The following is a 16,396-nucleotide window of genomic DNA, read 5'->3' on the forward strand; positions in this document are numbered from 1 at the left end:
GTTGTGTGGTTATAGCAACCACATTTATAACAAATTTCAAATTTATCTTTGTTGTTTTTAGAAATACCCTTCCCCTTCTTGTGTCCATAGAATTTATTATTCTTGTTGCGCTTCTTGTTGACTTTGAAGTTCTTTGGACGGAATTTGTTGTTGTCGAACTTCTTGGTATTCTGATTATTAGAATTAACTTTATGTAAAGTAGCAGTGACTGTTGGGCGCTGGTGATGATTCTTTAAAAGAAGTTCATCATACTTTTCATCCTAAAGTAAAGTGTAAATTAATTCAGAATAGTACTAGTAATTCCTAGCACGGTATTATTGTTGTAATACACTATGAGCATGAAGCATTATAGACAAAGTTTTTAAAATTTTCTCCTCATCTGTGGGAGCTTTGTCACAAAATAGCAATTTAGAGCAGATCTTGTAAACATCATGGTTGTATTTTCCAATAGACTTAAAGTCCTAGAGGTGATTGTTGGACCACTTGCATTGAGCTTCATGCATGATGCCTGTCTTTTACTGTTTATAACGATCTTTGAGCGAGTTCCATAGATCATATGGATTCTCATCCATCAAGTATTTAGATTTTAAATCTGGATGAAGATGATGTCTTATGAAGTATAAAGCCTCATACTTGATTTGATCTAGAAGTGGTGGATCTCCTTCTTGAGAAGGATTAATTATTGTTATTAGTCCGCGGGATGATAGACTTATCGTCATATCCATTGTCCAAGTTAGATAGTTTCAGTCACCTAACTCAAGTCTATCGAACTTGACGTTGAACATTTTGTCTTACAAAAATGACCAATGATTGAATGAATTTACACTTTGGGTAAATTGAAGAATCATGGTAATGTTGTAAATAATAAAAATTTGTGAAGTCAAGTTGAGACTTGAATTACATAGTGTAGACCTTAGATTGTGTAACTAACACGTTGGAGATAGTCACGAAATGTGGTGTAGATCTCATAGTAATATAAGGTATAATATGACAAGTGGACGGCGCAGAAGGAAAGTGGATGGGAAGGCGCAGAGGCAAGTGGACGGAGACGACGCGGAGAGGCAAGCAGATGAGGACGGTGCAGAAGGGCACCGTTCCATCCCGTCGCATTAAATGCAGCAAGATAAGGCTCTACGGGCTAAGCAAAGACGACGCGCAGCAACACGATATACAAATGTTGTCAGAGAAGTTGCATGCCTGGTACTCCGTAATGATGATTTGAGTTAAATATTAGAATAAGCAGAGACCATCTGTGTAGACTCCGCATGTAAGTTCGCCCTCTCCCTACTATATAAGGAGATGAGGACCCCGTTGTAACCAAGATAGATCAATTCTGGTAAACTTCTAGAACACCGTTGTAACCAAGTGAGATTTAATATAACACAAAACACAGGACGTAGGATTGTTATCCTCCGGGAGACCTGAACCTGTATAACCACTGGTGTCCCGAATCCTTCATCTACACACAGACACACTCAGTCTCTGAAACGTCGTTCACGCACCCACCGTCCTACATACCCTGGAATCACTGTCAGGGATTTACCCTCGATAGGGCCCATGACCATGGGTGAAGACCTGGGTGGCGATTGTCCGCCTCTGTCGATGTGCAACGGAAGTAATGGTACGATGCTATAGTAGAGGAAGAAGGGGTCAACGATGTCGGTGTCGCTGTTGCTATTGGAGTGTTGATGTCGGGGAGAGTTGATGGAGGAGAGTTGGGGAAGGTCATCATTGGGACGTATTCCTCTGGCTCTAGGTCCTTCTCCGATGAGTTGCGTCCAAAGCCTTCTGAAAGAGGCATTTGTGCCTATGTTGATTCCTACCTTGTATTCCATAGATTGATGATGACATTTTGCTCACCTTGATTGGATATTGAGGTCAATTGGCCTCTGTTCTTCCTTGTGGCTTCTACCTAGTGAAGAACGAAGCGTATTGATAACGTATTGCATTACAATTAGAGAGATAGAGATAAAAAAATAGATTAGAGAGAATAATTGCTTGTATTAATTGATGAATAGCGTTTATATTATATAGTATATAAACAATCATATTTATGACTGTTAGATTAGTAACTACTAATTAGTTACTTCTTTAATTGATCACATAAAGGTTAACTAATCCGTCCACAAAAACGATTTGCACCTGAATTAACAGCACTGTTTTGACTGATAGATACCAATAGAAACAATGCGACCATCCATTATTCCGCATAGATTAGCCGCCACTCGATGAAAACGAAATGTGTCTAGTAGGGTAGGTTTTTGCCTCGTCTATTCAACCAAGATGTAAATTTCTCTGTTAACTAGGATTCGGGATGATTATCTTGTCACATATAAGAGAAGCACAGCATTACGACGCACACCGATGAAGATTAAACTTCACCAATCTCGCCTTGTCGAGATCAAAAGGCATCGGAAGAAATAGTTTGAGAGGAACATGCCTGGCATGTATGGTTTGAGCGTAACTTTGTCATAGCATAGATTTGTAGGTAGTTATTTTTTTAACTACAATAACTGTAGCAAATTATATTTTATTAATTCTCTGATTCATATGTTATACACTTAATTTATTTTAACTAATTTTGTAACACCTGTAGCTAAGAATTTATTCGTCACACTTTTTTAACAAATCATATTTAGCCAAGATTAGTCACGACGCCATTAGTCATAAACCAAACATGCCTGCAGTTACTACTCATTCCGGTCAAAATTATATGACATTTTTTATTTTTTTTCTTCGACGTACATCTTTAATCACTATTTTCTATTAAGATATAGTTATAATATCTAATGAAAATATTTTTAAGATAAATCTACACGTATGATTTTTATATTTTAAAATTAAATATTTTAAAAATTATTGATGGTTAAAATTTTAAAATGTAATCGGATCTTGATGACAAAGTAAGTATTTATGATGTGGTGAGTAGTTTGTAAAGGGACAAAATCCAAAATTAGACAATATACGCGACCGTATTTACCGAAATAGACAACATGTTAGCGTATTTACAATTTTAGCATCCGTATTCGGCACACCATGTGTCGAATATGGCACTGTAGCTCATATTCGGCACACGGTGTGCCGAAAATGACACTGTAGCATAATTTTCGGCACACCGTGTGCCGAAAATGGACTGTAGCACAGTATTTCGGCACACGGTGTGCCGAAAATGGACTGTAGCACCGTATTTCGGCACACCGTGTGTCGAAATACGGTGCTACAGTCCATTTTCGACACACCACACTCCGAAAATGAACAGTACCGCGCGTGAACAGTAACATCAGTGCGTTTGAATTTCGCTTTTCCTCTTTTCCAAAACGGTGGTCTTCTGTTACTCCAAAAATGTTAAAACTTTTTTTACATATTTCATAATCCATGTGCAACCCATTTTAGTTGGATTCACCGAAAAATCCTTTGTATATTTAAAACTAAAATTCTTCAAAAAACACTACTTTTATAACTTGTAATAATTTTTAGTGTCTCAAATAAATTCCCAAAAATTTAGAAAAATTCACTAATATTCTTATTATGTGATGGACTAATTTCTAAAATTATTTTTAGCCCTATTTTATATGATGAAAAAGTGAGTTCTTTTGTAATGCTTCATTTATATGTATTTTTATCATTTCATGTAAATGAAGCATTACAAAGTAACTCATTTTTTCATCATATAAACTAGAGCTGAAAATAATTTTAGAAATTAGTTCATCACATAATAAGAATATTAGTGAATTTTTCTAGATTTTTGGGAGTTTATTTGAGACACTAAAAATTATTACAATTTATAAAAGTAGTCTTTTTTGAATAATTTTAGTTTTAAATATACAAAGGATTTTTCGGTGAATCCAACTAAAATGGGTTGCACATGGATTATGAAATATGTAAAAAAAGTTTTAACATTTTTGGAGTAACAGAAGACCACCGTTTTGGAAAAGAGGAAAAGCGAAATTCAAACGCACTGCTGTTACTGTTCACGCGCGGTACTGTTCATTTTCGGAGTGTGGTGTGCCGAAAATGACTGTAGCACCGTATTTCGGCACACGGTCATTTTCGGCACACCGTGTGCCGAAATACTGTGCTACAGTCCATTTTCGGCACACGGTGTGCCGAAAATTATGCTACAGTGTCATTTTCGGCACACCGTGTGCCGAATATGAGCTACAGTGCCATATTCGACACACGGTGTGCCGAATACGGATGCTAAAATTATAAATATGCTAACATGTTGTCTATTTCGGTAAATACGGTCACGTATATTGTCTAATTTTGGATTTTTGCCGTTTGTAAAGTGAGCGTCCTTCGCGAGACCTGTCGCAGACTCGCAGCACGTCGATCGTCCTTCCCATAGGCCCCTCTCCCATAGCCCATAGGCCCCTCTCCGTTCATATTCAACGCATTCAGACGGGAAAAAAATAAAAAATAGACAACATACGCTGAAAATAGATAATGTATCGGCGTATTTGTAAATCTAGCACCTGTATTCGGTACTTTAAAATTTGAAAACTCAAACTCCGAAAATACGTTGGACCCACTGATTTCGACAACTAAAATATCGAATACAGCACTGTTTACCGTATTCTGCAACTCAAGCCGCTCTGTCGTGCACGCGCCAGAGAAGCTAGCAAGCTACAGTAGAAGGAAGAAAGTAGTTAAAAATTTATGTTTTTTATTTAACTCACGATTTTATTTGAGAGTATAAAAATAGTCTAAAAATTCTAAACGTTTTCATGAGCAAAATAGAGGTCACTAGCAATCCGTTTTAATTGGTTTGATCTAAAAAGTATGAGCCAATATTTAATTAAAATTCTCTAAATAAGCTAAATTTTATAAATTCTAGCAATTTTTAATGCCTCAAATAAAATCTCAAAAATCTAGAAAAAATCACTAATATTCTTCTAATGTGATGTACTAATTTATAAAAATATTTCCAACCCTGTGTTATTTGGTGAAAAAATGAGTTCCTTTATAATAATCTATTTATATGAATTCTTATCATTTCATATGATATTCTCTTTTTAATTCAATTTGAATAAAAATAAACACATACATTCTCTTTTAATTCATTTCATGTGATATTCTCTTTTGTGGAGGATGACCGCCCTTGTTGTCATGGCTGGAGTGGTGTGAAGATACACGGCTGAGGAGATGAAAAGCATGACAAGGCAAGAGTATGTTACGCACTTGCGAAGTTGTTTCGATCTACCGAGGAATGACAAGGTTTGGTTGGGCATATTTTGCTTCCTTGGTGCAGACAACAAAGGTGCGTGAAAAAACAATCTCAATATGTTCATGTTGACTGCATCACATGAGAAGAATATTAGCATATCTCATCGTCAAATATGCTGGGTGAGCTTGAAATGATAAAAGAGAATATCACATGAAATGAATTAAAAGAGAATGTATGTGTTTATTTTTATTCAAATTAAATTAAAAAGAGAATATCACATGAAATGATAAGAATGCATATAAATGAGGATGTCAAACAGAGAGGATATTAGCACATCTCATTGTCAAATGTGCTGGGTGAGCTTGAAATAATAAAATATTAGTATATGAAATGAAATGAATTAAAAAGAGAATGTTACATGAAATGAATTAAAAGAGAATGTATGTGTTTATTTTTATTCAAATTGAATTAAAAAGAGAATATGACATGAAATGATAAAAATGCATATAAATAGATCATTATAAAAGAACTTATTTTTTCACCAAATAACATAGGATTGGAAATATTTTTATAAATTAGTACATCACATTAGACGAATATTAGTGATTTTTTCTAGATTTTTGAGAATTTATTTGAGGCATTAAAAATTGCTAGAATTTATAAAAGTTGACTTATTTAGAGAATTTTAATTAAATATTAGCTCATGCTTTTTGGATCAAACCAATTAAAACGGATTGCTAGTGAACTCTATTTTGCTCATGAAAATGGTTAGAATTTTTAGACTATTTTTATACTTCCAAATAAAATCGTGAGTTAAATAAAAAACATGAATTTTAGGACACTTTCAAACTTCTACTGTAGCTTGCTAGCTTATCTGTAGTGCGTACGGCAGAGCCGTTTTCTGCAAGTGAGGTGCCGAATACGGCTTTTGGCACCTTAGTTATTGAATACATAGTATTTTTGGTATTTGAGGGGTTGAATATGTTAAACAGTGTCGTATTCGGCACTTTAGGTGTCGAAATCAGTAGGCCTGACGTATTTTCGGAGTTTGAGTTACCGAAATTGAGATTTCGGATTTTAAGGTACCGAATACAAGTGCTATATTTACAAATACGCTGATATATTGTCTATTTTCATAAATACGCTGATATATGTTGTCTATTTTTGTATTTTCCCCCATTCAGACGTGTTCAAACGGTAGTACGTAGATCCCAACAGCCTTACGTGTGCTATACTGCTATGCCATCACCCTTGCATTCTGTTCCGACTTGCTTACATGACATCACCCTTGATCTGCACAGCACGGCTGCAGCAACCGGAGCACCGGGACGGGACGACGACGAAGTGGAGGAGGAAGACGACGACTCGACTCGCAAGTCGAGGTGAGAACGGCGGCGAGGCCAATTCAGCTGCAGGGACGCCAGGCGTCGCCGTGCTGGTGACATCGTGTGAACCTGTAAGGTTTGTTCAGACCATGGCTCGTTTCGTTTCGTGTAAAGGGGTTCGTCGATCTGATCAGTGGTGAGAAACTGCGGGATCTACGCGCCGAAACTCGTCGGTACGCGCGTACGGCAACAGTCCAGGCTTGCCATGCGGTTCGCGTGGCCGATAATCATCTCTTTTTCGACGGAATGATTTTCTGTTTTGAAACATGACCGCAATTATTGAGCGAGGCATGGGATTATTGCGAGATAATGAGGTCATACTTACGTAAGCTACCGATGTGCGGCCGGTAATGTCATGCGAGCGACGTATAGCGCGACTAAGGTCTGATTTTGACAATACTTTGCTCTCGAACTCTAAACCAGATTTTGAGTTTATAGTTTAAGTCTTTATTTTTTAAAATTAAAATAGAAATAAAATTACTGATCTAAATATTCTCAGTGTAGCTATAACTCTAATTATATAAATTTTTAGAGCTAGAAATATCTAACTAAAAATCCTACCGTTAGGACTCTATCAAATAGACCTAAACAGCTATTGGTGTTGTCCTCTGTTGAAATTCATCACCTTGCTATGAATATGTTGAAATTCTCCTATTCTAAATAGCATGCTGCGTCGAGAATAGTTTTCTACCCACAACTGTCACGGACGAGTCCATAACAATTCTGCATCCAGGATTTCTACGTTCGCACCGACCTGGTCACTTAGCTCGACCTGGTCAAATAATATGAGGTTTTGTTTGACAAAAAATAAAGCGCAGAGCTCAGAAAGGAATGGAGAGAGTCGCCAAACTACACGTCGGTAGGCCTAAGGCCAGTCGTGTCGCGGTCAAGAAATGAGTTTTGAAATGAATTCTCATTTCCGGAGAATTCTTTTGACATATTTTATCAGGGATCTCATGGACCCTAAAAATCATGTGAAAGTCAAAGATATGTCATCAGCTCATGTCAGCCATGGATTCAGATCCTCTATTATGAAGTTAAATAAATAGTAATATATACGGTAAAATTACTATAGCGATTTTACTGTTTACTTAAATATTATAGTATCAAATCAAATCTATCTATTTAAAATGGAACAGGTTATAATATTTTAGAGTCAACATGTAACTTTAATTTCTCTGAAGTTACAGGATCCTTGCCACCGTAGCCAAACAAAAAAACCCTTCAGCCTTTTATCCTTTTCTGTTTTTTTAAGCGTGCAACCGTCCTGGAAGCCAAGTCTCCTTTTTTTATCATTCTCCACATGATGTCTGATCAGTCGTCACTATCCACTTGCAAAACCGATTCTAGGATGGATTATTTTATTGCTTTCGCTTAGCAAACCTCTTCCAAAATCCAAACACTCAAGCGTAAGAGACACCGATGAGCAGTGAACTCACCGACTCTTCCCCCTCCCCCCTTTCAAATATGGAGCATTGTTTTTTTATCCTAGAGCATGGAACTCTAGAACTCCTGAACGAGTAAGGCATCTGAATGCTGAATGTGAACTATGGATTAGGCTGCTGATCGTGTAGTGGTGCATGTATATGCAGGTCTACGAAAGTAAGTTAAGGAGAGTTATATTTATTGAAAAAAAGAGTGTTTGATTAGTTATATCTGTCTGGATAGTTTTATCTGAGTTTGTGTTTGTTTGACCGAATCTAAAATTATATGAGCATATGCAAGAGTTAAGATTATAATTAGTTATTCGTATGAAGATAATTTTTTGATAATGATAAGTGAGTCCGTTTGCATGAACCTTCATCCGTCAAAAACAGGTTGCAAAGTTCACTCCTGAGTCAAGATAAGACTATTTACATTCATTGTGTCAAACTGCAACAATGAATATAAATAATCAAACAAATATTTTTTAAAAAATTATACGTATCCTCGAACCAGATTAAGACAAATTTAGACAATCAAACACACCCAACTAATTTGCATTGATTCCATTAGCTAAACTGAGAGAAAACTCAGTGCAAACCACATCGAAGGGCCCGTTTAGGACGGAGGAATCAGGAATGTATCCAGTTCGTACGACTATATAACTGTTTTCTGGACATTTGGACGAAATTCATCCGAAAACTCTGGCGTCAGCGTCACGAACCGGCTGGCCCCCTATCGCAGGTGCAGCACTGCAGCCTTTGAGATAGCACAAGCAAAACCGGTTAGCGGGACGAGATGTTTCCCCGTGCCACAGCCAGCCAGCTTCGGCCCCGCAGAGATTCAAATCGTCGCGTCCGACCCACCCCAGAGCCGTCCCCATCCCCACCCCAGAGCCGTCCCCGTCCCCTCCACCACAGGCCACACCGCGTGCTCTGCCTCTGCCCCACTCCGCAACCGGACGAGACCAATCGCCAGAAAAACCCACCCCCCGCTCCCGCACTCCGGCACGGTCGCGCTGCACAAAAGGGGGCCGAGGACGCGCGTTCTCCTGCACGGCACCACTGCCAGCTCCAGCTCGCACGTACACGCCGCGCCCCGTTGCCTTGCCGAGCTTACTGATCTCTTTCCACGCTGTCAACTCCCCTGCCCTGCTCTCCCTTCCGCCGTTCACACTGCCTGCACCACGCCTCAGCCTCCTTCCTCCGATCCCCTGTGGCGGCACGGCTAGGCGTGCGGTGCGCTCTTCTGCTGGAGCGCTTGCAGCGGCCGCGCGAGAGGCTGCTTGTGCCGGCGACTTGAGCACAGCGAGGAGGAGCTTGCTGTTACAGTTTGTGCTGGGTGCGAGGAAATGAGCTGCTTGGGCTTGTTCAAGAGGAGGTCGAGGAGCGGGGGGTCGTCCCGGAAGCGGGGTGCGCCGGCGTCGGGCTCCGCGACCACGACGGCGTCGGTGTCGGCGGTGAGCACGAGCCGGTCGGACGACTCGGGCGCGGTGCGGCCGGTGAGCAAGTCGGCGGGGTCGGCCGGCTCGTCGTCGCAGTCGCAGCGGAGCATCTCGTCGCTGTACGAGGAGCGGGGCCACGGCCAGCTGCGGGTGTTCGACTACGAAGAGCTCCAGGGCGCCACGGGCGACTTCGCCCGCGCGCAGAAGCTCGGGGAGGGCGGGTTCGGCAGCGTCTACAAGGGCTTCGTGCGCCCGCTCGACGGCAAGGGAGGCCGCGTCTCCGTCGCCGTCAAGAGGCTCAACCAGCACGGCCTGCAGGTCCGTACGTGCTCTGCTTTGCTTGCTTAATTAATCTCTCCTCTTGTTGCCATCTCTCCGAGAGCGTGCACATGCCATCTGTGACTGAATTCTCCATCCCATTCTGTTCTATTCCCGTGATATTCTGCGTTGATAGAGAACAAAATTTAGGAACTGATCTTACTTTTTTGTGTAGAGAAAAAAAAATACTTTGACAAATCTGGATGCTGAATATAAACCATGGATGTCATTTTAGATGCCTGAGAGGAGAAATATGATGTCCAGAAAACGATGTTAACCAACCTTTTAGTCTTGTTCAAAATTGCACTATTGAATTTGCCCAATCAAAGGGGACCAACGGATAGAATGGTGCTCTTTTGTGGGCAACCTATACGGTTGTTGCTAATCTTAGTTGGCTTTACAGGGAGACCACATATTGGTACACCAACCTGCAGAAGAAAAGTCAGCTAGAAGCCGACAGCTCTAATTGTTTACAGTGCCTATTTATCCATTGTTAACCTATGCAAATGACGAGTTTTTGATTTTATGAAGTTTGACTCATCAATAGTTTAAGGGTGCAGAGCTATTGGTTTGGGGAAAAAACAATACATTTGTTTTGGTTCTTTCTTTGTCTGGATATTGGGATTTTTTTCAATAATACAAAGTGGATATTGGGATAAATGTAGCATAGTGAGGAAAGGCAGCATCTGTTCCCTTCAAATTAAGTGCTAATGCCTTTCCAGGTGATAAAGATTTATATCGTTTTCAAAGAAAGCTGATTCCACCTGCCATAGTTGCAATTGATGCTGCTGTCTGAATTGGAATCAATCAAAAAGTGCCATAGGCAGAAGCTTCATTTACGTTTAGTGATTTCTGCTAAGAATGCAGGACTATTCGTGCCCTATTGTTTAAGTTTATCTTCCTGAACTAATTGACCACATGTATCAGAATGTATGTTAACTATAGTTTTCTGATCAGATTTTTTTCTGATACACCATTCCATTAGAATTGCTCAGTATCCTGCAGTCTACTTTATGTTCTAAGTCAGCTAGAAAATGTTTGTACCCTACCGTTTCCTTAATCACCATGAATTGAGTACTTGATTACCGATATCTCTGTACATCAGTCTGAAGTCTTTAATATTGTGCATTTTCTTTGAATTTTGTTTTAACAGGGACATAAGCAGTGGCTGGCAGAAGTACTGTTTCTTGGTGTTCTAGAGCACCCAAATCTTGTAAAGCTACTTGGATATTGTGCTGTTGACACTGAAAAAGGGGCACAAAGATTGCTGGTCTACGAGTATATGCCCAACAAGAGCTTGGAAGATCACTTGTTCCGCCGAGCTAATCCTCCGCTATCGTGGAATAGAAGGCTTCAGATTATCCTGGGTGCCGCCGAAGGATTGGCTTACCTGCATGAAGGGGTAGAAGTTCAGGTATCCTTCAAACCTGCACCATTGCTTACGTGCTTTCAAGTTCCTTCTAAATAATAGTCTATCTTCCATGGTTTTTCAAACGGAAAAGCGTCCTAGCTAGCAAAAGTCATCCTGCCTACTTGCCTCAGATTCCAGGCAGCCAACTTCCTTCACATTTTCTTGAAACACAGTTCAATGTAAAAGGCTCCTACGTGCAGCCAACGTATCCAACTTCTCTTCTAGGTGTGTTGTTGAACCAAACAGTGTAGCGTAGTCAAGCATCAAATACTTAGGAAAGAGAGTTCTATTGCTGCTGAGTGGTGAGGCATATGATCCGTCATGCAAGGCCGAAATCATCACATTTTGTTAGGCTTTCAGTAGTGTTAAGACTTAAGAGTGTCCTGTTTCGTAACGTGCACTACAGTCCTTCTGTTATTGTTTAGTGACATGTCTTCGATTTCGAAAGGAAAATCCTTATATGAACATCTAAATGTTGCTAGGTAATCTACCGGGACTTCAAAACGTCGAACATTCTACTGGACAAGGACTTCAGAGCAAAGTTATCAGACTTCGGGCTAGCCAGGGAGGGACCAACTGGAGCAAACACTCACGTCTCAACTGCGGTATGTCTCCCTCAATCTTACCTAGAGCTTCGTCGTTTTTTGCAACTGCATTGTCTCATCCATCGATTGCATCAGGCGCTGCGGCAAAATACTTTTTTTTTAGATGCTGAAAGCAACATACTAGCAGTACTAGGTTAGTTGGCAGGCGGCCATTATCTGTTGCTGACCCTAGTACGTAGGCAACGCAATGCACCTACTCGATCGATATGTACCTCAGTACCTGACGAGCTCATGCTTCCATTGTCAATGGCATCCTTGCTTTCTTTCGATATGTTCCATGCACGGCATTGGTGTTTGACTCTGAAAACAAATGCACTAGAGGAGGTCGTTAGCATGACGCAGAACGTGAAGATAGCATCATGAAGCTGCCAATATGGCGCATGCGTTGTGCCCCTAAAAGTTACATTGAGGTTGTTTGGTTTTGATGGCTCTAGCGCGTGATGTGGTGGTGTCACAGGTCGTCGGGACGCACGGGTACGCGGCGCCGGAGTACATGGAGACGGGGCACCTGTCGGCGAAAAGCGACGTGTGGAGCTTCGGCGTGGTGCTGTACGAGATCCTGACGGGGAGGCGGTCGCTGGACCGGAACCGGCCCGTGGCGGAGCAGAAGCTGCTGGAGTGGGTGGTCCAGTTCCCGCCGGACAGCCGCAACTTCCGGGCGATCATGGACCCCAAGCTCCGTGGCGAGTACTCGGCGAAGGCCGCCAGGGAGATCGCCAAGCTGGCCGACACCTGCTTGCTCAGGAACGCCAAGGAGCGGCCCACCATGAGCGAGGTCGTCGAGGTGCTCAGGCGGGCCATGCAGGCGCAGGCTGAGCCGGCAGGCGGCGACAGCAGGAGCGGTAAGGGGAAGAGGGCCGACGCGGCCGCGACTTCCAGGAGGTGATTGCTACATTGTCGTCGCCGGGCAATGCCTGAGTCAATTGGTCAGGGGGTAGTGGGGGGGGGGGTTACTTGTATCTTTTTCGCACATCAACTTAGACGACTTGTGTGTATAGATATGAGTTGGCGGATTATTATTATTTTTCGAAAGTGAGCTCTTAGAAATGTTATCTTGCACTGAAGTTGTTTCTTTCTGTTGCAACACACTTCCACCCACACCTTAATCTAGCGAGTTAGCTTTTTAGGTCTAATGCATCTGATTTAAGTCCAACAGCCAGATCTCTTGTGTAAGATGATGATGATGATACAAGTTGGGAGGATCGATCAGGTAAGAAACATGTAACAAAAGGATACTAGTATTGATGATTGTATCGGCAACTCAGACTACCCAACAGTTCGCCATGGCCTCCTTGGACCTGTATAGTCGAGACCTGTGCTTCATCATCCGGAGCGTCTCGCCGAACCTGCTGGGCTCCAGCCGTCCAGCGTCAAACCGGTGAGGCACGGCGAACTTCTTGGTTTGCCTCAAGATTTCGCCCTCCGTGTTCGGTACTTTGTAGTCCGTCCAGAAGAACTTGGCGACGCAGAATTTACCGGAACCCAGGCGCACCAGCTGCGACTTCATGGGTATCCAGTCTCCCGGCGCGTGGAGATCCTCCCAGACGTTTTGCATCCCCGGCTCGACCAGCGGGGACGAGGCGGCGAGATCCGACGAGCAGAGCAGGTTGCCATGCGACGAGAAGCCCAGCCACAGGCCGTACTCCGGGAAGTAATCGGCGCGGCAACGGAACGGCAGCTCCCAGTCGGCCGCCTTGATCCACAAGCCGCTCGCCGTGTCGAAGGAGTAGATATCCAGATGCTAGAACTGGCGACCTCCGCGTATGCGCCGATCTTGGTTCGGTGGTAGCCACGAGCAAGCACGTAAGGCGGCGGCGGGAGGGTGTGCCAGTGCCAGCCCTCCGTGCCGAACGCCTCCGTCTCCGTGGGGTGGTCGTGGGTGAGGGCCTCGAAGCCGCTGCTTTGACTCGTTGAGGCGGGCTGCGCCGCGGAAGGGAAGGGCGCACTCGTCGTCGTCGAGGTCGTACAGGAAGACGTGGCCCGTACAGTGCACGCCGGCGAAGAGGCTCTTCTTCTCCCCGCGGCCGAACAGCGTGGAGAAGTCCCGGCCCCACCCTGAGCTTGCAGGGGTGATGATGAAGTGGTAGGGCCAGGCGGATCCAGCACAAATTTTTAGGGGAGCGGAGGGAAGAAATTTTGATCGGTTCCTCAAAGATCTTATATCTTAATATTATACATGCCCTTTGTATTCTCTTTTTTACATATAAGTTGTTATATTGGAGGAAAGATAATATAGATTAGAGTCTCGTAAAGATGTTTATGTAAAGTGTCAATTTTCTTGTGGCTAAAACTCAAATGCACAAATTTGATCCGAAAGGTTTGTTAAATTCACAATTTTAATGACAGAACAAAGATTTGGCTCCAATCATTCAAGCCCAAATTGGCAACTCAGAATAAGATCCTGAATTAGGACTTCAGGATCATCTTACGCCATCATGAGTTCATGACACTACTCCTTTACAAATCCGTTTTTGTCGGGCATAATAGACATATCTGCTTAGTCACTACATAAGGAACTATGTTTCACCGATACTTGGCGGTAGCCGATGTACCTGTATCCGATATGGCGAGATACGCTAATACGGTGTGATACACGTATCGGAAAGTATAAAAAATTACGATATAAAAACAAAAAATAATAATTCATGATATGTTTGTTGATACTTACCGATACCTTATTCAGATACTTTAGGCCTAGCTCAACACCAATGTTGGAGATCCCGCGGCACCACTTGACATTGAGACAAGCTGGCTGCCGTGCTGTGCGCCTGTTGGTGACATGGGAACCAGGGGTCCCTGAGTCCCGATGTCAGAACAGCAGAGTGTCACGTGGCGCCCGGGAGAGGGTACTCGGGGCCATGAACAGTGGTCCCCGAGCACCCGAGTTTCCCGAGGACCCGAGCAGACACAATTCCGGGAGAGGGCGCTCGGGGCCGTGAACAGTGGTCTCCGAGCACTCGTAGTTCCCTGAGGATCAAGGAAGAGCATATCCGGGAGAGAGTACGCGGGGCTGTGAACAGTAGTCCTCGAGCACTCACAGTTCCCCGAGGACCTGAGAAGTCCTTCGTCGGTGATCCCCACAGGGGCTCAGAGGTGAGGTGTCAATTGGTGAGAGTCCTGATGCTGCATTTAAGAGGGCGCGTGGCCTATCATTTCCAACCACTCCCCCACGCCTGCTGTCAGTCCCTGCCACGGTCTGACAAGGAGGCGTGGGGACATTTAATGCGGCGGGTTCCATCGCATGTCATCCGGCGCGCCTTGGGATATCGTCGCAAGGCTCGAGGCATATCGCCTGCCGCTCTGCTGTGTCATGTTCGCTCTGACCGGGCGGGCACGCGGGGTGCTCGGTGGCTGCACGGTGGGCCCTCCCCGCGGCACCCGCTGAAAAACGGGATGATGACGACAGGACCAGACGGGGGCGCGTTTTCAACCCCCCGTCACATCAGATTGCAGCCCATGATGGTTACTTTCCATTTATGACGCCTCGGAGGTCACGCCATCCTTTCTGGGCACGCTACCGTCCCCGACGGGGTATAAAAGAGGGGCGGACTCCCCGAAGAGAGGGGACAGAGATAGACAAAACAAGAACTCTGGAACTCGGAGAAGATCAAGACACACAGAAGACAAGCCAATAAAGAACAAGAAGCACGAAGCTCTAGACTTAGACAAACATCCTTGTAACACGAAAGATCCTCAGAGAGGCATTCCCTGAGCATTTATAGCATACACACAGGAGTAGGGTGTTACGCTCCGTGCGGCCCGAACCTGTCTAAAATCCTGAGAGCATTTATTTTCTCCTGCATCCGATCATCCAACCCACCTGCATCTCATTTACTCCTATTTATTTCACGTACGAGGTAGATTCAGAATCATCCCCCGATCGAATCTCAAATGGGTCTTTCCGGATCCCCGTTTGTGGAGTTCATCATTCGACAGCGCCCCCTTGCCGAAGGTACTGCTACTCACGGCTCAGACGAGAGCGGTTGGCCGGAGATGCTACTGTCGCCCACTGAACAGAGGAGAGGAACCGACGGGGCCCTGCTAGATGTCATCGTCGCCTCCATGCCACGTCCCCTGTTGGCTGGTGTCTTCCTGCGCTCCTGTTGGCCGTGCCCCGTTGCCGCGCCAAGTCCCCTGCTGGCCACAGTCTTCCTATGGCCGCCCACGCTGAAGTCCTGTGAGCCGACTGCCCCTGGCTCCCTGCTGCTGCACCTGCCACCGCCCAGGTTAGAGACCCAAGCTGCACGTCGGCCCTGCTGCCGCCTCTGTCGTGCGTCGCTGACGAATAGGTCATCATGCTGCATGCCCTGTTGCCATGAAGACCAGTTAAAGGCCACGATGGCCGCCGCCCTTATGCCGGCTAGCCGAAGCCCCTTGTTGCTGCATCGAGCCGTGTTGCACTCCATCGAGTTTCTGGTGCGGCCGCCGCAAAGCTTGTGGCCGACGGCCGTGACCCGCTGACGCCTTCCTGCTAGCCGCCAAGGCCCTGCTATGCCGAAGCCCGGCTGCTAGTCATCCATGGTGTAAGGTGTGGACACCTGCATTTTTATATCAATCTCATTCTTTAGCATATTCAATTATTTATATTTTAGTAAAAATTAAATATATATTTATATATACTTACCGGTGCATCCTTATTTTTAG

General features: G+C 44.0%; 1 protein-coding gene across 1 annotated transcript; it reads left to right on the plus strand.

Moving 5' to 3' along the window:
- Positions 1-8,960: 8,960 nt before the first annotated feature.
- Positions 8,961-13,026, plus strand: LOC133901726 (probable serine/threonine-protein kinase PBL19). Its single transcript, XM_062343184.1, has 4 exons — positions 8,961-9,736; positions 10,890-11,150; positions 11,630-11,752; positions 12,210-13,026. Exons 1-4 carry the CDS (start codon positions 9,326-9,328, stop codon positions 12,636-12,638), a joined length of 1,224 nt encoding a protein of 407 aa, XP_062199168.1. The 5' UTR covers positions 8,961-9,325; the 3' UTR covers positions 12,639-13,026.
- Positions 13,027-16,396: the final 3,370 nt, after the last annotated feature.

This window comes from Phragmites australis, chromosome 20, assembly GCF_958298935.1.
Source record: "Phragmites australis chromosome 20, lpPhrAust1.1, whole genome shotgun sequence".
Lineage (NCBI taxonomy): Eukaryota > Viridiplantae > Streptophyta > Magnoliopsida > Poales > Poaceae > Phragmites > Phragmites australis.